Source organism: Protopterus annectens, chromosome 8.part0 (assembly GCF_019279795.1).
Source record: "Protopterus annectens isolate FY-2018-M chromosome 8.part0, PAN1.0, whole genome shotgun sequence".
NCBI lineage: Eukaryota > Metazoa > Chordata > Ceratodontiformes > Protopteridae > Protopterus > Protopterus annectens.
Window position 1 is genome coordinate 1,367,662,801 of NC_056741.1, and position 22,247 is coordinate 1,367,685,047.

A 22,247-nucleotide genomic window follows, 5' to 3' on the forward strand; every position below is an offset into this window, starting at 1 on the left:
GATGTCCTTTTTGCAAAATCTTCATTTTACCATTTCTCTTCTTCAGAGTCTGGGGTTTACAATAAACTTCAAAAAGTCTTCCCTGACTCCTTCTCAGGATCATGTCTTTCTGGGCTGCAGGATTCAAATGGTGCAAATGCTGGCATCCCTGCTGCCTCCAAATGCATTAACTCTAATTTCTATCTTTCAAACTCTTCATCTCCAGTCTCCATTACAGTCAGGGAGTTTCTGAGATCTCTGGGGTTCATAGCTTCCACCATTCCATTGCTCCCTTTGGCCAAAGTCCACATGAGGAAGTTCCAGTGGTTTCTGAAGTCAGTGTTGATTCAGCATGTGCATCCACTAGACTTTCCTGCTCCTCTTCTCCCGTATCTCAAAAAAGAACTTATGTGGTGGATTCAGCTGTTGTCTCTGAATCAAGGGCACCCTTTTCAACCTCCTCTTCCCCCTCAGGATCTGTTCACAGATGCTTCAGATGTGGGATGGGGAGCAACATTTGGCTCCCTTGAGAGTTCAGGGAGTGTGGTCACCTCATCAGCAGAAGGAACATGTCAGCATCAAAGAGATGAGGGATCTTATGCTGGATCTTCAGATCTTTCATTCTCTCTTGTCTCCGGGGCCTCTCAAAGTATTCGCAGACAATATCACAGTCATGTGGTATATCAACAGACAGGGGGTACAAGATCTTAGTGTCCTTGCCATCTGACACTTCTGGTATGGGATCTGGCTTTCCTGTTTCAAGTGACTCTTCAGGCAGTTTATACTCCTTCAGATCAGAACGTTGTGGCAGACGGTCTGAGCAGGACCTTCACTCAATCCCACAAATGGATGCTTCACAGGGATGTGTTTCTGGACATTGTTTACCTGTGGGGTACTCCTCAAGTAGATCTCTTTGCCTCCTCTCTGAACAGACAACTTCCTCTGTTTTGTGCCAGAGTCCCAGGTCTTTTGGTATGGAAGGTGGATGCCCTCTCATTTTCTTGGAAGGGGATGTTTCTTTATGCTTTCCCTTCCCTTCCTGTCATTCCAAGAGTCCTATTCAAGATTCAGCAGGATGCCACCAAAATCTTGCTGGTGACTGCCTTTTGGCCACGACAGCACTGGTTCCCTCTACTTTTGCATCTAGTCAAGGACAATCATCACAAGTTACCGCACAGGGTGGAACTCCTCACACAAGACAAGGGGGCTCTCATCCATTGCACCTGTCCACATTTCAACTGATACTGAGGGTAATAGGGTTTTGATCCCTCTTGGACACCTTTTTTCTGAGGATGTGCTGCAGGTCCTGCAGGAGGTCAGGAAACCTACTACTTGGAAATCCTACTTGTCTAAATGGAAGAGATTTTCTATTTGGTGTCTTTCTCTTGACCTCTTCTGTGGATGTTCCTTTGGTTCTCTCTTATTTGTGTGAGTTGCTCAGTGCTGGTTTGGCTTATTCTTCTATTAAGGCTCACTTATCAGCTCTTTCTGCTTGTCTGCCTTTAACTCCCCGTTAGCTTCTAGATTTGAGGCTAAGCAATTTCTTAAAGATGTCCTTAATATTAGACCTCCCAGGAAGCCTGTTCCTCCTCCCTGGGATCTTAATTTCATTCTGGAAAATTTGACTTGGGCTCCTTTTGAACCTGCTGTTTCAGCTTCCTTGCAACATTGTTCTTGGAAGACAGTTCTTTTGTTAGCTCTTATTTCTGCAAGATGTGTGTCTGTGTTGCAAGCCCTTATGGCTTGTCCACCTTTTGTGATATTTCATGAGGATAGGGTGCCCTTGGTTACTAATCCTTCTTTCATGCCTAAGGTGGTTAATGAGCTCTCACTTAATCAGTCTATTAATTTGCCCACTTTTTTCCCCTCTCTGCAATCTGACAGTGAGAGGGTGCTGCATACTTTAGATGTGCATAGACAGCTCAGAATTTATTTGGTTAAAACTAATACTATCAGAAAATCTGACCAGTTATTTGTTTCCTTTTATCCTAGGTCTTTTGGTTTGGCTGTTTTCAAGCAAACTATTTCCACTTGGATTTCAAATGCTTTTTCCTTTTGTTACATTTTTCATGGCAAGAGCCCTCCTTCTTCTATAAAGTCTCATTCTACTATAGCTGTGGCTTTTTCTGGTGCTTTTTTCAAAGGCTTAGATGCTAATTCTACTCTTGAAGCTGCCACTTGGACTTCTGTGCATACCCGTACCAAACATTACCAGTTGGATGATATCTCCAGAGTTAGGACTGGTTTTGCCGATGACATTTTTCAAGGCCTCTTAGAGGGCTCTGCTGATACTTCCTCCTCCCAAGTTTCTTATTGCGCTTTGGCACTCTCCCATTTGTAATGAATACTGCAGTAGTTAATCTAAGGACCTAGTACAGTTGTGTAAAATCTTTCCATAACAGTAGATGTCCTTGCCTTCACCGCTGCAGTATTCACTCCATCCCCCTAGTCTTTTGTCCTTCCTGGATGTACAGGTTCTCCTTGGTTTTCCTTGGACTGCTGTTCCTGCTGGGGCAATCAGTTCTGAGGACGCTATGCCAGAATGTCACCTTTATGCCCTACGCTACTTGAGAAGTATGTAGGTGACGTTCGGTGTACCTTAAAGCAATGGTAGTCTTTGGTAAACTGGCTGGATGGTGGGCATCACAGCAGGGAATCCCACTTGTAATGAATGCTGCAGCAGTGAAGGCAAGGACATCTACAATTATGGTAAGATTTTACACATATGAACTTTCTCAACAGGGGTGCCAAAATTTACCTCTTGAGTTTTCGTCTTGAGGTGAATTTATCGGCATCCATGTCTTGTACACACAATAAACAGGTTATGATCGGTGAACAGATCATAATCATCCATATTACAGGTACTACAGTTACTCTTATTCCTACTGCTATTACAGGTTCAGCTTCTGTTACTCTAATCGCTACTGTTCCTCCTCCAATTACTACTGCATGTTTGTTACTACTATTTCTACTGCCAGCTGCATTCATCTAATGACCAAGTGCAATTTCCTGCTCTTTCTGGCTGCTTGGTTGTTGTCATAGCAAAGAACATTTTATATGTACACATACAAGACTGGAATGTTTAGTTGTCATCTCATGTAAGAAAAGCAAAGGTGTGGCAATTAAATTCAAATAAGCAGCAAAAAAATACAGTCTTGGGAAATGAGTGAGCAGTTAATTCAGGAATTGTATTGTGAAGGATACAACATTTATTACAGTGCAGTTAGGATGCTCTGACTTAGATGTGAATAAATGAATACAAGTTATGTCAAATGCCTCATTAAAAACAATGGATGCATTATTAGTATTTGTCTGTCAGTCATCTTCATTAAATAAAGACCCTGTTGTCAAGCTAATCCTAACATCAACAGCCGAACTGGTTCCCACCTACAAAAATATGAGATGCTTTTGGGGTATTGTTTTCTTGTCCACATCGTCAGCATTATTAAGTACTGAGCATGCCGTTTTGGAATGGTTTGGAATATAATGTTAACTGCTGTTCCTGTGTTAGGGCCACTGCAAATTATCAATATGCAGGCTTTCTTCTCCATCGAGTCTGCCAGGGTCACAGCAAATTACTGATATTAAAGCTTTCTTCATATCTTCCACAACTCATTTCATCCTGTTTACTCTGTCACCAGATATCAAACCAGAGAAGGAGCTTTGTCTTCTCCCATAATACACTCCGAGACTACCTTGCCAGTAAGGGCTTTATCTGATCTCCCACATAGACTCTGGGAACACCTTGTCACTAAGAGCTTTTGTCTGTTCTCCCACAAACATTCTGAGGAATATCTTGCATATAAAGGCAGATCAGGACCCAGATGTGTAAATTTCAATCATCTTGTATTTAATTACCGAACTTGGACAGAACCAGGCTAAATTTCAACCATCTTGTGTTTAATTCCTGAAAAGACAGGGTACCTTGTTCATTCAGTATCCTTAATGAGTTATTATACTATAACTCTTGTGTGTCCAGTTTATACTCCTACAAATGCAAGCTCTAAACTGGTAATTCCCTTCCTTGCATTACTATACTGTATCATTTGAGTTTAGTGAGAAAACTTATTAGCTGTGTTTCAGGTTTAGCCTGTTCTGCTTTGCTAGTTTGTTTTAATGTTTATCCCCAACACTTTTTCTGCTGTACCATGCTATTTTAGTACATGGCAACTTATTTAGTGGTAGTAGACTCAGTCATAATACTAAATGCAGAAAATCCTAAAATGACAAAATGTTGAAGCTTTACAATACTTGAACTGAAAACACATATAAATAGCATTCAAGCACTACATATGACACTGCACCAGATCACGGCCAGTTAAATATCATTCGTGCTAATATGGGTCTTGCAGGGTGGGCATGTCTATCTCGCTGTCTACATGTAAGGGAGTCATTACTTTGACTTCAACATTTTAACATCCCATATTCAGTAATTATGATGAAAAATTCATATATTTAGCCAACAGGTGGTGCCCTGTATTAGTTTTGTTACAAGTAGGTAAACAAACTCTGAGACACTTTTCAGTCTTGACCTTGTTGCAAAAAATAAAAAAGGCATAATGTAAGAAATACAGCATACAGTATTATAAGCAAAGAGAAACAAGGTGTGACACAGTGATTGCCCTCAGGTAGAGTCTTAGACAAATTGTTTACAAAGGACATGGTATTTCTCAGAAGTATGTCACACATCAGCATAAAGGAAACCACTGACTTCTATGCAGTGATGGGAGACCAAGTGCAGGTGTAAGCCAAGGTGGGCAGCAGTTGGTTGGGGCTTGAGAAGAGCTAGAAAATGACTACATAAAGTGTAGATGCACATATGTCACCAGTGACAGAATGCTGTCACTCCTGCATCCAGTGTAGTTCCAACACAAAGGATGTACAGAGAGGGGTATTTCATACAGATGGATAAGTACACTCCATGGGTATTTCATACAGATGGATACGTACACTCCATGGGTATTTCATACAGATGGATACGTACACTCCATGGGTATTTCATACAGATGGATACGTACACTCCATGGGTATTTCATACAGATGGATACGTACACTCCATGGGTATTTCATACAGATGGATACGTACACTCCATGGGTATTTCATACAGATGGATACGTACCTCCATGGGTATTTCATACAGATGGATACGTACACTCCATGGGTATTTCATACAGATGGATACGTACACTCCATGGGTATTTCATACAGATGGATACATACACTCTGGGTATTTGATACTCCATGAGTATTTGATGCAGACAGATATGTACACTCAGTGGGTATTTGATATAGAGGGATGTGTACACTCATCACATATTCACATGATCACAGCATGTGTGTAAAAGAGAGGCTAGTAAATTTTGTGATGGCACAATGTCGTTTTTTTATCTATGAGAACAGCAGCTGAGAGCATATCTCTCTTACACATGTATGTGCACGTGTATGCTAGGGTAATCCATCCAAACACAAGCTCACAAAAGCACCGGGACAGTTATTTATTTATTAATGTCTAACTGCCATTACCAGAAAGCTTCACAGAACCCAAACAAAACCTTGTCAGGAGGCATGAAACACCTTACAAAACCACCAATAAATAGACAGCTTGCACTCCATATGCTTCTGTTAATCTTGCACTAATAAGCAAATGTAATAAAAGGTAATATAAAACAGGTCTTAGTGGCCTTTTTACAAGAAGATCCTGGAAGAAAGCAACAGAAATAATATAGATCACAGATGAGCAGCTCAAAAGCAAGTACATGGCTATGTGTAATGCCATGACATATAGCAAACAGTAAAGCAATAATTGGATGTAGGCCAGAGAAATGAATGTAACTTCATCAGAAATATCACTGATGCCACATCACTGAAACCGTTCACATGTACTAAACACACACAGCACATGTTATGCTGCCATTACCTGTGTTTGAACAATTCATTGTATTTGTAACTGAAGTGCATCAGGCAACTTGACATATTTTCTGTAGATTTAAATGGAAAAATGAAACAGCAAAATTCATATGGCACCACTTTTGCTAGTATCTCTTAAAGCATTTAACAAATTAAAATACAAAATCATCAGTTTGAAGTACATTTTATCAATACCTTATGGATAATGGATTTAATACATGGTACTATAACTCCACTGATCATGCACAGCTTGACTCAGGGGGGGATAAACAGCACTACAGTGTCCCTACTATGAGTCTAGATATACACATCTCTGTAAAAAAAAAAACAAATAGCAATTTACATGAGAATCCAAAACTCCACCACCCCACCTCCACACACATAAAGGTTCTGTGTATAGACTGCACTCTTCGCATCCTAAACTTTTTGTAATCAGCTCTGAAGTCTCTGCATCTTGAGGGGAAAATCCATTTCTCCCATGCAGTCTTTCCCTCAGTGCAATGCAATTGCTCAGTGGCAGAAAAAGGTACATCTCAGTGCCATTTATCTTAAAAGACTTGGTCTACAACAAAAAAATTTGTGGACATTTCATCAATAAAACTGTCTCAGACCACACTGCAGTTATGGAACTGCGCGATTAACAATACCATATACACTTTAAAGGGCAGCTTTTTTTTTCCGGTACACATTGTTGTAAAGCATTACCCATTTATTTATCCACTATAAACTGCAAAATTATCTTTTAGATTAGGTTACTCTAAAATAAGGCAAATTGAATGAAACAGGCAAGAATACCAGATTTATTTAAAAAATAGTACAGAAATGGAAATAAATCATGTAGGGTAATACTCCAGATAGACAAAGAAAATATTCTTTGAGAAGAATTCTGTGAGAAGAAAACAAATATTATTTTTACACACCAACTGGGTGGAAAACATGCCCCTGACAATGTTGACCTAGCTTTGTTAAAATGACAACATACAAAACAAGTTTATGGAACATTTCTGCAGAAGGATGCATTGTTTCCCTGCTATGTTTAAGATCGTGAATATGATGATGTAAGCTGGCTTGACCCATTTGACTTAGCTTCACAGAGAAACAAATACTTAATTGTCCTTATCATAAATATTAGCAAGGATAATAACGGGTTTGTTTTTGGTTTAGAGAGTCAGTAGCACATTTTCAAGAAGACTAACTGCATTCCTAAGATAGATGCAGTTCTTCCAAACATTTGAGGTAAACCCATTTCATCTAAACAGAAAAGAAGCCTACAAATCTTCTCACACCCTACTTTCTTGCACCAGAATCTTCAACCATGAAACCAGAAAGTATAATATTTAGTATAATGTCTAAAGGTACGTTGCCTACTCAAAACAAGCAATATGCTTATATTTCTGAAACATTAAGTTCTGAAAAGTAGATTTTATGCTTTTATAGAATCTAACTGGAGAACCTCTTGCTGTGAGGTGACAACGTTACCTCGTGTGTGTGTGTGTGTGTGTGTGTGTGTGTATATATATATATATATATATATATATATATATATATATATATATATATATATATATATACACATATATATGGATCTAGGACATTTGATCAAAAGATCAAACGGCCAAATCCATAACCACCGAACACACTTTAACGAAAGCGCTTTCATCGAAAAATCGCTTTCGTTAAAGCGTGTTAATAAAAAAAAAAAAAAAACACTACATTAATGTTTTTGCAGGGGGGCTTTGCCCCCCTGCACCCCCCATACCTCCCCTACTTTAATATTTTTCCCTCCGAAACCTCACTACAGTGGGGAAAAGGGAATTTTCCCTTATCCGCACTGTAGTACGGCCTCGGCAACAGGTATAATTACGTGAAAGTGCTTCTTAGGTAAAAAGCACTTTCGCGTAAGTATGCTCGCCCTTAATGGATTTGGACGTTTGATCTTTCGATCAAACGTCCTAGATCCATATATAAATATATATATATATATATATATATATATATATATATATATATATCATATTTATTGTTACAGATAAATTCTTACAGCTGTAAACAATATTGGAATTCTTTTTTTGGAAAACAGGAACCATCGGTAAGGATGTTAATAAATGTGTCTTGATATTAAACACTTGCATCTGGATTGTTTGATAAGATGTGCTTTCGAATGAATTTGGAATAAAGGGTTAGGTATTTTACTTTAAGGGGTGGAGATTCTCAGACTTTAAGTCCTATAATTGAGAAACTGATTAGTTCTCTTAAGTTTTGTTTGGGTGTTACTAGAACTGTACTTTTGAGAACATGGCATTGGATATTGTAGGAGAAGGAGTTTTGTGTTAGGTTTAACAACTAGAGAAAACAAAGTTTTCTTATTCAGTAATTCAGATAATTAAGACCTTAGTAAAGGGTCAGCTCTTTGTGGAATGTATAGACATTATAGCTTTGCTGATTGTTTGGCAGTAGATTCTTGTCTAGTAACTGGGTGATGGATCAAAATATTTCATTTAAACTTTTCTGCAGGCCCAGGGCTTGCTATCTTCAGAAGCAGTTGCAATTAAGGAAAGGCCATATTCAAGCTAGGGGAAAATCCTTTACCAGAGGTGGATTCTAGTGCCAAAGGAAAGAAAATGGGAGATCTTTTTGTCCAAAGTCAAGTATAACTCATTTTATGTCTTTATTTTTCTGTATGAAGATGAAAGTTTAGTGTTTGTTCAAGCCAGATGCCTAGTTATTTGAAAGTTGTAGTTCTTTCAATTAGTATTTTGTTTGTCTTGGATTTCCAAAATGTTTGGGATCCTGGAGAATTTGTTACAGAAGCATGGATTTTGTTTTGGCTGAGTTCAACAGCAGCTATTTATCATTTATACTGATAAGTCAGTGAAGGTCTTTCTGAAGCTTACACTACAGTGTGGGATGTGATGGGTGTGACCTAAATATTATCATGCTGTCAGCATATAAAAGAAGTGGAAGGTGAGGCCATCATAGGGAAGTTTACCAGTACTGAAAACAGTAGGATAGGTATAGAGCCTTGTGGGACTCCTTTAAGCAGGGGATGTCAGACAAAATGAAGGAGTAAATTTTAACTTTAAAATGCCTGCTAGACAGGAAGTATTTGGTCCTTTGAAGCATTTGGGCTGATGCTTTTTTCTGTCATATAATTTATAAGAATGGTGTGGTCTACCAGATTAAATGCTATAATACATATAACTAAAGGGTTTCTCACTAGCCTCTAGCATTTTGAGTGAAATACAGGTCCTAGACTGTGAAGTGAATCATTAGGGGAAAGGAGTACCACTCAACCAAATGAATAATTATCAGTTACTTAAACTATAAGAAAGTTTTACATTTTGTAATGCTAATGTATATTCTTTTTCCCTTTGGACATCTTACATACTAGGTAACAAATGATGCAGAGAGATATAAAAGACTTGAAATTTTTATGAAGAACGTATAAGTCAGTAAACCCAGTTATGTTTTCAGTTCAGTAATACTGGAAGAAAAGCCTCAGTAATAGTTTTAGTTTCTACAGGAAATAACCTTCATGTCTTAAGTGTTTTACTTTTCCAAAAATGCACATTTCTTTTTTTAAGATACAAATGACCAGCCTTCATTTTTCTCAGTACTATGTCCCTCTGCTGTAGCCTCTGTAACTCAGAATATCATCCATATGAACATCAACACATGTGGCACAGCTTGTAATAAAATTTGTATCATTTTCTTCAATATAATACAGCAGGTATAGCTGACACTCCAAAAGGTAAACCATACATGCACAGTTGTATCTGTCACCATCGGATGTAATGTCTCCAGAACTGCAGTCTTGGGTAATGTTGGGATCATGTGTTTAGTTCAACCATGATTCAGTAAACTTTATAGCAAAAGACTCAATTTTTTTTTATTTTTCTCAAATCTTATTATGTTATGGATCAAAATGGTTTTGTAATAGGCTTACAGAAGATATATCCCTGCATTTTTGCTGGATAACTCGTTTCAATAAAATGCAGCCTTCTCTTTCAGAAGAATGGGGAAGTGTATTTTTCTCTTGCTCTTCATTGTATTCTCATTTTCAATTAAAATAGTTCCATTCTTCCTAAAACAACGTCTTTTTCCATCAAATGCTGTCAAAGTACCGACAGTTGCTATGTGATTTTTATTTTCTTCTCCTCTCAAGTTGATACATGTGTTGAAATTTTTCAGAACTTGGACACTTCACTACAAAAAATGAAACTGTTTTAGATGTTGAATGTCAAAAGTCCAATCAAATTATTTAACATCTTTAGTAACAAATCCAAACTTCAAGAAAACAGCTATAACACCCATAAACAAATCTGCAAAGCTTAAAACTCAGGGCCTTGCAGATACATTGCATAGGCATAGCATAGCTTGTAACTGTGAGGAAGGAATTCAGAACCAGCTGATGATCGTATTTAACTGGAAACATGCTAAGTGTATCAAAGTGCACCAGCAAGGCTTAACCCTTTAATACCCAATATAATGCCGACTGACAATCAATCAAGATGAACTAACTCTTCTTCAACAGAGTTAGCCTGAAGGACTTACAAACAATTTGTAAGAATAAACTATTGTCTGTAAGTGAGTTTGTAGTGATGAGGAAGGTTTTGGAATGGCTTTGTAAAAGCTGCAAGTTGAAAGCAGATATTCAACATGTTAATATAATTTTAATTCTAGTCAAGAAGCATGGCTAGATAGTTCACAGAATGCTTAAGAAAGCAGTATCTATCAGCAACCTTAACTGTAAAAACATTTTTCTCATTCAAAGAGAAGGAGCAATTGCGGCTCTGCATTTTGCCAGATTGCAGCGTAATTTCATTATTTCTTCATTAGCTTTCTTATGCTTTGTTTGAGAATTACAGGGAGATAGATTCTCATTTGTTATTCACTGATGCCAGATTTTACAAAAAGGCATTGTCTGCATACTGCAACAGACCTGCACCATCCCAACAGTTTGATCTCATTTCATTAAAGAGATTACCAAGCTGAGTCATTGATATAATAATATAATAATAAAATAACAAAATGACCAGTTAGCACTTGAAAAATGGAAGTTTAATAAAAATCCACTTTAAAAACATACATGGTTAAGTGCTTTCCTTTGGTTGATGAAAATATGCTTGACCTGTGTGTTAGACTAAAGGGACTAAAACATTTTGACTACTTGCATCTTACTATCCATATCCATATAACAAAGCATCCATTTTCTCAGTTTTTGTAATATCTTTTGTTTAGTCTCTTCCCACATATCATTAGCTGCCACACCAGAATCATTTTTAATACATACTCCTAAATATTTCATTTTATCATGTCCCCATAAATACGGATATTGCCGAACCAATTTGTATGTGGGTACATAATTTACCAATTTTGCTTTTGTTTTAGCTTCATTAGTTGTGTATCCCAAAAAGATGTGAAACTGTCTCAAAATGTTCCACAACACTGCAATGTCTCTTTCTGATTTTATCGGGTATAAAATAATATCATCTGGAAATGGCCAGTTTTTCCTGGCTACCATACCAATTATATTTTTAAATTTCTGAGTCCCTTATTTTCTTTGCCAGTGGTTCTAAATACAATGCAAATAACAAATGGGAAAAGGATGCCCCTGCCTGGTTCCTCTGCTCAAGCAGAAATTATCAGAGAGGACCCCATCCACTTTAATTTTCACCTCCAATCCCTCATATATCCTCCTAATCAGCCTTACAACCTTCTCAGGAAGTGCAAATGCTTCCATTGCCCTGCTCATAAAGTCCCATCTTACTCTGTCAAATGCTTTCTCTGCATCAAGACCCACCAACAACAGTGGTATTTTCTTACATTCTGCTTTCTTCTGGATCATTAGTGTTCTGTTAATGTTGTCAAATGTTTGCCTCCCCTCCACAAAACCACACTGATCCATGTCTATCAATGTTGGAATCACTTTCGCCATTCTTTTAGCCATTATAGACATGAACAGTTTAGAATTGTGGTTTAGTATTGAAATGGGCCTGTATGAAGCTGGGTCTAATGCCCTCTGTCATTCCTGAACAGTATATCTCCAAGCACCTCCTTGCCTCCCCTGCTTCTTGCCACACTGCCCAAAGTTCTGTGATAGTATTCTCTACTCTCCTCAGTTGCAACACTGCTTGCTACTTCATCTTTCTACTCATATTACATCATACTTAATAGTACATGAGCATGACCTGGGTCACCCTTATTTATTCCTGTACTGTGTTCTCAATTGATGTTGTGCTTCTGTCTATAGCCTGAATACCTACCTGCTCCCTTTCCATCTTAGTTTAAAGGTCCATTTGTGGAAATGTCCCTTGGCTTGCAATTGGTCACTTTACCAGGTGCCCTCCCTGTGATCCTAATAATTGCAAGCATTACTGTCTTTTTCTTTGTCTGGTGATGCAGGAAATCATTGTTCTCTAGTTAATGGCTCAACAGGTATCAGACTTGCCTTTGGTGTAGGTAGACCAGAGGGCTGTTGGTTCTATTCCCAAGCCAGATGCTTGGATTAATTTTTCTAGCATTGACAGTACAGTGCAGAGCGTTAGGGGAGTGCTGTGCTCCTGAGTGTACAGTACTGTGGATGAGACATTAAACCAAGGTCCCATCTGTCTGAATTGATGGTAGCTCAGGTGGATGTAAAACATTCCATTGCAATTATCAGTAGCAGTAAGTGAAGTTCCTTGGTGTTTTGGGTACATTTTTCCTAGTAAGTACGAATACCATTTCAGATCTCCATTGAAAAGAGGCCTCTGGCCCAGTGGGACTAACCCAGTCAACAAAGATTAAATAATAATTCCAGAAGAGAACTATGCTTTAGCAAACATTTTTGAAAATGGTATGTCTGCCTTCCTAACCTTACATCTCTGTGCCACTTCCACAGCCTTGCTTGCTACCAGCACAACTATTTTCTTGGACAGCATGTACCTCACGTGACTGACTTGGTCATCTCTCAGGATATGTTTTTAGTATAAATAATGATCCATAGAAACACTTGATTAGCCCTATATTGTGGATACTCTAGGTAACTATTTCATTGCCTCTTTTTTTAATGTAGCGATATTTATAATTATAGTATTCAATTGTAATCATTTCATTGTATTATTCAAATTCAGAACCTAAACCTGACCAGAGCCATGTTTCCTGAAGTTGTATATTAGTTTAAGCCTGATAATCTCTGATTTCACCACACACAGACACACACACGCGTGCATGCACACACACACACACACGCATACACAGTCAATGTGCACTGAGACATTAAGTACAGTGACAGTGATGCCCACTCTCTGTAAGTGTCATTTTGTGTGGGAGCAGAGACCACTGCCTGTTCTAAATAGTGTTCAGAGAACAGTGAGGTGAGTGGGTAGGGAAATGATATGGGGAAAATGTTTCACATGCCTACCAATTTAGTGTGTGATTAGCTCATCCTTCAGCCAGGCTAAAGTCCATTACAACTACAGTATTCCTGTTTAAAGAGAGAGTGACACAATTAAGAATTCAGGAAGTCTAAAGAAATAAAATATAACTAACACTGCACATACTTAATGCTGTGTCATTTTGAATATTCTGAATTAAGGTAACATGGGTTCAGAATAAAGAAAAAAAGTCTGTACTTCAAACTGTAAATTAATGTGACCATCTGAATACCAACTGTGTACACATCACTGTGCCTAACTGAATTAGTGAATATGATGAAACAAGCAAGAAATGGAGGGGGAAAAGTGTGGAGTTAAACAGTTATCTAATAGATGCTTTAATGTTTTATTTCCAGGGTGACAGCGGTGGACCACTAGTTTGTCAGGTGAAAGACAGATGGTATCTTGCTGGTGTTACAAGCTGGGGAGTTGGGTGTGCACGCAAGAATAAACCCGGTGTTTATTCTCGGGTCACAGAACTTGTCCAGTGGCTTTACAAGATGATGGAGGTAATATATCTGTATATTTGGTTTTGAATCTCACTCTCTTTTACTGTGCATTGTATTACTGTGACTTTGTGTGGGTGGAAAGATGTTTTTCTTGTTATCTTTTATCTCCATAAAGAAGGGAACAGACCAAGTTGTGATGACTACGCCCTGGCCCAGCAATCAAGGAGCCTCAATCCTCACCACTAACACTAGGGAGGTTGTCTCCTAGAAGAGAAAAGGATAACTAATACACACAGTAAAGTACAATTTCCTTTAAGTGCACACAGAGATCACAGTCAGGAGCTGGTTGCTCTCTTGCTCACCAGGCCCCCAATAAGACTCTCCACTGGCACAGCTTTAGGGTCCAGGTCTCAGCCTAGCTGAGCAAGCTAAACCCTCCAGTACCCTCTCTGTCCAACCAGTGCTTCGTGTCCCTGCCAAGTAGCTGACACACCACACACACACACTTTGAGAAGACGTTATACAACCACACAGACCCTCCTGGGAAAAGGCTGGCACAGGTTCTCCAGCTGTGCCCCTATTACCCAGACCATACGGAAGTAATTCCTGCCACCACCCAGCTAATAATTATCAGCTACTAAAAGGTCCTTAAAAGGGTGTCCAATTATTACTGTGCAATAGTGTTATCTAAGTGATAATGAGACTATTCAGTCTAGGCTTAATTTGGAGTGACTTAGACAGTAAAATCTGTAAATATGTAATGTAATTTAGAGGTTAAATTATCTCTACATAAACCAGCCACAGGTAAAGGTTTTTAAATATTTAATAATAAATAATTAAAACACAAGACAAAACTACTACAGTACAATGCCACTCAAGTTCAGAGATCACACAGAAACTTAAAACAATATCGTAGTAAAGATCTGATTTCAAAGAAAAATACTTAGTCTAACTTTCTTCTAAGTTTAACTATTCCTAAGAGAAATTACAGTGCTATAATCCTACTTGCAGATATAAAGCATAAGCAGTGCTGGGTTAGATATCCAAGATCAAAATGCTCTAGTCTCTCACTCAACAATAGTTTTTAAACACTAACCAACAGCTGTCTAAGGCCCTCCCAGATTACATCATTTTGACACTAAGTCTGGTGTTCCCAGGCTACAAACTGCATTATTTAGCAAGCTAACACCTGCTCAGGATACCACAACAATAAAAGGCATTTCACATATACACTGTAGCAGAAACCAGAGCAATAAAGCTCCTTCCACATGTAAATTATCTCTCTTAAATTTAACCTTAAAACAATGGGCCTGAAACCTTCATTCAGACTCACTGGAGCCGACTTGTAAACATCAAAGAGATTCATAAGATCTTTTCAGCTTCAAAAGACACATTTGAAATGCTTGGCTTGGTTTTCCTTACAGCAGATGGCAATGTTGCAACAATCTTGAAGTTCATATTTTGCAGTGTTTTATTTCCTTTAAAAAACACAAGCCTGTATTTTAGATTTATTTATACGATTGATAGAATTATGTATAAAATTCTATTTGACTAGGCTGGCAGCTTTCGCCCATCTTCCTCCAATCTTCACATCTCTTCCCCTCCGGGGAACTCAAGCAAGTTTTTCAAGTGCCTCTTGAGAAACATTGCTTGAGAGTGTCAGGTCTATCTGGGTGTACCTCACCCCATTCCTTGTCTTAAGAGCCCATCTGCATTGGCATTGCTACCCCCACTGTGGTGATGCACTGACATATATGCTTGCAATCCCAGGCTGCATCTTAGCAACTTTGCATTTTGCTGACTGGCTCTGTTTAACCATGTTAGAGGGTTGTGATCTGTCATCACAGTGAATTTTCTTCCAGATAAGGCTGAAGTTTGTGTAGTGCCCATACTATGGCTAGACATTCCTTTTCTACTGCTGCATAGCATTCCTCCCAGGGTTGGAGCCTGTGACTGAGATAAACCACTGGGTGCTCTTCTCCCTCTGAAGAAATCTGGCTAAGTACAGCCCACACCCCATAGTTTGAAGCATCCACCTGCACAACAAAGTCTTGGCTATAGTCTGGTCTGGCAAATACATGGGGCTCCTCCCAAAGCTTCCTTAAGCTTCTGAAATGCCTGCTCACATGCTGGGGTCCACACTACCTTATCTGGCCTGTTCTTCCTTGTCAGGTCTGTGAGGAGAGCAGCTATGGTACTATAATTGGGAATGAACATTCTGTAGTACCCTGCTGTCCCTAAGAATGCCCTCAACTGTTTTTTGGTAACAGGTGCCAGACATTCTTGAATGGCTTCCACTTTGCCAGGGTCTGGCCTTATCTTACCACTCCCCACTCTATGTCCTAGGTAGGAGACCTCTGCCATACCCACCTGACATTTGCTAGGCTTAATGGTCAACCCTGCCCTCTGTAGTCTGCCCAGCACCTCCCTGACATGCTGAAGGTGCTCTTGCCAGGAATGACTGTAGATAGCAATATCATCCATGTAAGCAAGGGCAAACTCTCCTGCTAGGATATTATCCACCACCCTCTGGAAAGTCACTGCAGCATTCTTCATCCCAAAGGGCATCTTTGTGAACTCATACAAGCCAAAAGGAGTCACAAAGGCTGACTTCTCTCTAGCACTGGGAGTCAAGGGCACCTGCTAGTAACCCTTGGTAAGATCAATGGTTGTAAGATACTTAGCCCCAACCTTCTGCTCTAGGACCTCATCTGTCCTAGGCATGGGGTAAGCATCTGCCTCTGTGTGACTATTTAATTTCCTGTAATCCACACAGAACCTGGTACTGTTGAACTCCTGAATCACCCCTAGTTCCAGCATCTTTTGTACCTCTTCCCTCAGAGTGTGTTTGACTGTCTCAGGCACCCTATAAGGGGCCTGCCTGATAGGACTTTGGGGTCCTGTAGCCACCTGGTGCTGCACCAGGTGGGTGCTCCCTGGTTAATGCCCCCAAACTCCTGCAACACTGCTCATATTTCTCAAACCTGGGTAGGAGATAGCTGCTGGGACATTGCTACACCTTCCACCGAGGTGTGATCCCGAGCCTCACTGAAGAGATCAGTCACAAGATCTCTCTCAGACTCCTCCTGCAATCCACTGCAAATGCTCAGCACAAGGGCCTCCCTATCATGGGAAGGTTTCATCATGTTAACATGGTACAATTTGTGCCCCTGCCTTTTGCCTAGCATTTCCACCATGTAGTTAACATCACTTACCTTTCTTACCACCTTGTAGGGTCCCTCCCAAGCTGCTTGAAACTTGGTGTGTCTGACAGGAATGAGAACCATCACCTGCTGCCTTACAGCATACTCTCTAGCTCGAGCATTCCTGTCATACCCCACCTTTTTCTGTTGTTGGGCTTCTGCCAGGTTCTTCTGGGACAGGCCTATGAGTTTCCTGAGCCTTGTCCTGAAGTTCAGGACATATGCCACAACAGACTCCTTGTGAGACTCATCCTCACCTTTCCACTCATTTTGAATTAAATGTAGAGGTCCCCTCACCCTATGCCCATACAGCAACACAAAGGATAAAAAGCCTGTGGATTCCTGGGGAACCTCTCTGTAAGCAAACCACAGATGGGGCAAATATTTGTCCCACTTCCTCTTAAACTGATCTGCAAATGCCCGTAGCATGGACTTGATTGTAGAGCTTAACCTGTCAACAAGACCATTAGTCTGGGGATGGTAGGGGGTGGTCTTCATGTGCTTCACCCCACAGGACTTCCACAGACAAGCCAGCAGGTCTGACATAAAATTGGCACCTCTGTCAAACAGTATTTCCTTTGGGAAACCTACCCTGCTGAAAATCTCTAGCAAAGCATTTGCCACCTTCTCAGCCTCAATGGAGGACAAAGCCACTGCCTAAGGGTATCGTATAGCATAATCTAAAATCACTAGGATATACTTTTTCCCTGTGGAACTTGGGGTACTCAGAGGACCCACAATAACCATAGCTACCCTCTGAAATGGCTCCTCAATCACAGGCAAAGTCATCAAAAGAGCTCTCACCTTGTCTCCTGCCTTGCCTATCTTTTGGCACTGCTCACAGGTCCTGCAGTACCCTGTTACATCTCTGGAAATTCCAGGCCAATAGAAGTTCTGCATAATATGCCTCTTTGTATATTTTATGCCCATATGACCTGCAAAGGGAATATCATGGGCTATGGCTAGAAGCACCAGACAGTAAACTCTAGGCACTACCAACTGCTGTACTCATTCACCTTCTAGCCCTCCCTCAGGGGTCCACTCTCTGTACAGTAACCCTGTGTTCTAGTATACAGATTCCCCCTTCCCTTTCGAATCAGGTGCTTCCCTAGCTACCTGCCTCAGGCCTTGCAGTGTAGGGTCTGAGAGCTGAGCCTGTCTCAAGTCTCTCCTTGTAACCCTTCCCAGATCCCTTTCAACAGGAAGTCTGGCATCTTCTGACAGTGGTAGCTCACTATCAGCCTGGGTACTACTACTCAGCTCTACCTTGGCAGTTACCCTGTCCAAGGGAACATCAGTATCCACAAGCAGCTGGGGCTCACATTTAGTCTCACTGCTACAGCATAGCTCACTCCCTGAAGTAACCACCTCAGCAGTCCTGACTGCAAGTATACAGTCTGTCTGGGTCTCCCTCAGGCTACCAGACCCACATGCTTGTCTCCTAGCCTCACTGCATGTAACTGCATAAGTACATAGTACTGCCTCATCCAAATCCTTCCCTCTCAGGACATCTGCAGGATGGTAGTTCCATACCCCTGTTGTCTCAAGACAACCCACTGTTGGCATTTTGTCTTTCCCACTTACTGGATCCCTCACCTTTGGTTCCCCACCTTGCCTCCATGGACATCTGTATGCCACATGGCCCCATTGGTTGCATTCAAAACATTTAACCTTAGCTCCTGGACGTGTACCTGGACTAGTGGCTTCCCCTGCTACTGGCAGATTCTGTTGGGGAAGTCTCTACTGCCCACCATGGGTTCCTTTAGTCCCATGAGCAGTGCTGGGGGTCCCTTTCCTGTACAGGGCTGCCCTGCTTGCTAGGTATAGGTCTCCCTTCTTCCCAAACACCTCTGAAGTAGCACACTGTCTATCAGCTAACCAGACCCTCATGTCCTCAGGCAAAGTGCTAATGGCTTGTTCCCTTACCAAAAGGTCTGACAGCCCTTCAAAAGTGGTGACCTGACATCCACTCACCCAGCTATGAAAATAAGTGCTCAGTTCAGCAACATATTCACATATATTTTTATCTGCCTTGTGTCTATGCTCATGAAACTTTTTCCTATACATTTCAGGTGTTAGCTTAAAACATTACAACAAGTGTCTTTTAACAGCAGTATAATCAAAACAGTCAATGTCATGCATTTTTGCTAAACAAGTTACAGCTTTACCATGGAGTAAGGGGATCAGGAACCATACCCAGAGCCCTTGGTCAACTTCATACTGTTTACATACCCACTCAAACATATGAATGAAGCTATTAAAATTATTCCCCTCTTTAAACTGTGGAAGAAATTTACTGTCCTTTTGTGCTTCTGGGGTCTGGTTACTCCCTTCCCCATTACCTCCATGACTCTGGCGAAGAGTCAGCATTTCCCTCTCATGCCTTCTCTGGCGTTCATTTTCCTCAGCTTGTAGACTCCTCATTTTCTCAGCTGCTTCTAGTTCCATATGCCTGGCCTTCAACTCAAGTCTCTTTAGCTCCAGCTGGATTTTTAAGTCCACTGCAGAAAGGTTGAGCTGTCCATTCTCCGAGGATATTGTATCGCCACTGTCAGTCTGATTGTCCTCCAGGCTGCTGTTTTCTGATGCAGCTGTAACCAAGGCTGCAATCAGGTCTATCTTAGTCAGGTTTCCATGCACCAGTTCCCTAGTCTTGCACATCTCCGCCAGCTGGCTCCTTGTCAGCTTTCCATACTCCTCTGCTGACATGCTGCCTGCTCACCCTAACACTAAGCTAACAAAAGAAATAAACCAATGGTGATCTGAACTCTGAGTGTACACTGCATGGCTGTTTTAGAGTACAAAACACTTTTAGAGATCACTGTACATAAGCTACAGGAATTCACTCTCCCCACACCACTACAAGCCAATTAGTGTTTGCCAACTAATCAATATGTGATGTGGTTCCCACCACAGCAAACCAATATGTGATAGGATATCTCAACCACTGCCAGCAATAAGTGATGCCCGTGCCCAGCAATCAAGGAGCCTCAATCCCACCACTGCCACCAATATGTGATGACCGCGCCCTGGCCCAGCAATCAAGGAGCCTCAATCCTCACCACTAACACCAGGGAGGTCGTCTCCTAGAAGAGGAAAGGATAACTAACACACACAGTAAAGTACAATTTCCCTTAAGTGCACACAGAGATCACAGTCAGTCTGGGGATGGTTGCGCCCTTGCTCACCAGGTCCCCAATAAGACTCCCCACTGGCACAGCTTTAGGGTCCAGGTCTTAGCCTACCTGGGCAAGCTAAAACCTCCAGTACCCTCTCTGTCCAACCAGTGCTTCGTGTCCCTGCCAAGTAGCTGACACATCACACACACACACTTTGAGAAGAGGTTATACAACCACACAGACACTCCTGGGAAAAGGCTGGCACAGGTTCTCCAGCTGTGCCCCTATTACCCAGACCATATGGTAGTAATGCCTGCCACCACCCAGCTAATAATTATCAGCTACTAAAAGACCCATAAAAGGGTGTCCAATTATTACTGTGCAATATTATTATCTAATTAGTAATGTGGCTATTCAGTCTAGGCTTAATTTGGAGTGACTTAGTAAAATCCGTAAATATGTAATGTACTTTAGAGGTTAAATTATATCTACATAAACCAGCCACAGGTAAAGGTTTTAAAATATTTAATAATAAATAATTAAAACACAAGACAAAACTACTACAGTACAATGCCACTCAAGTTCAGAGATCACACAGAAACTTAAAACAATATCGTAGTAAAGATCTGATTTCAAAGAAAAATACTTAGTCTAACTTTCTTCTAAGTTTAAATATTCCTAAGAGAAATCACAGTGCTATAATCCTACTTGCAGACATAAAGCATAAGCAGTGCTGGGTTAGATGTCCAAGATCAAAATGCTCTAGTCTCTCACTCAACAATAGTTTTTAAACAATAACCGACAGCTCTCTAAGACCCTCCCAAATTACATCATTTTGACACTTAGTCTGGCGTTCCCAGGCCACAAACTGCATTATTTAGCAAGCTAACACCTGCTCAGGAGACTACAACAATAAAAGGCATTTCACATATACACTCTAGCAGAAACCAGAGCAATAAAGTACCTTCCACATGTAAATTCTGGCCCTTAACTTTAACCTTAAAACTATATGCCTGAAACCTTCATCCAGACTCACTGGAGCCAACTTGTAAACATCAAAGAGATTCATAAGATCTTTTCAGCTTCAAAAGACACATTTGAAATGCTTGGCTTGGTTTTCCTTACAGCAGATGGCACTGTTGCAACAATCTTGAAGTTCACATTTTACAGTGTTTTCTTTCATTTAAAAAACACAAGCCTGTATTTTACATTTAGTTATACAATTGATAGAATTATGTATCAAATTCTATTTGACTAGGCTGGCAGCCTTTGTCCATCTTCCTCCAATCTTTACACAAGTCCCTTGAAAAAAAACTGGCATGTTGATTAACTGAATCTGAAACTTTACTTTTAGGTAATTACATCTGGTTTGGATTTATCCTTCCTTACTGAGCCACCTAGTTATCCCATGAAGTAGAGCTTATGGTTTTACAAAGAAGCTCCATATGTCAAAGTATGTCATTGACAAATGAGGTGATGTTCATATAATGACAATGCCTTTGAATTCCTCAGTTCTTTCAGTCACTATGCACTGCATGTGGAACCACAGCTGCCAAAAAATAGTGGCATTTATTTTGCTGGTAATTCATACTGCATTGTTTGTCGTGTTAATTATATGCCTTTAATGAACTAAAACATAACTGAACAATGTTGGTATCTGTATCCCATCATTCCAACCTTTTTTTCTATTATTCCCAGGTTGAGGGGTGGGTTGTCAACTGTGGTGATCATCTACAGCCAAGGTTCACACTGCTGGGTGACTAGCCCTGCTTTGCCTGTTCTTCCATACCACAATCTGACCCAAAGACTCACAGCCAATTTACAGTGTCCAATCCACCTACTGCATGTCTTTGGAATGTGGGAGGGACATCCAGAGGAAACCCATGAAAGCACCGAAGGACATGCAGACTTCACACAGAAGGCACCCAGCCGGGAATCAAACTGGGAAAGCTTTTGCTAGGAGGTGACAACACTATCTGCTATGCCACTGTGTATGTGTTTTGTAAACTTTATAAAACTGATAATACTCTCAAGGAATGGGAAAGTATACATCATTCCAGACCAGAAAACTATTCAGCTAATCGGCAATATTGATTAGTGAGCTGAAACTGGTCCTTATCCCAGGTCTGTCTATAATGATTCTGAAGCAGTTTTGACATGGGTGTGTTTTG

At 40.4% G+C, this 22,247-nt stretch overlaps 1 protein-coding gene across 2 annotated transcripts in view; it reads left to right on the plus strand.

Annotated features, from left to right (window-relative positions):
- LOC122809435 (transmembrane protease serine 13-like) overlaps positions 1-22,247 on the plus strand; it is a 548,009-nt gene that overhangs the window by 520,018 nt on the left and 5,744 nt on the right. For both annotated transcript variants that reach the window (XM_044080945.1, XM_044080946.1), the window contains one exon: positions 13,662-13,814. In XM_044080945.1, the coding sequence (XP_043936880.1) occupies positions 13,662-13,814 (153 nt within the window). The remainder of the gene's footprint in view (positions 1-13,661; positions 13,815-22,247) is intronic.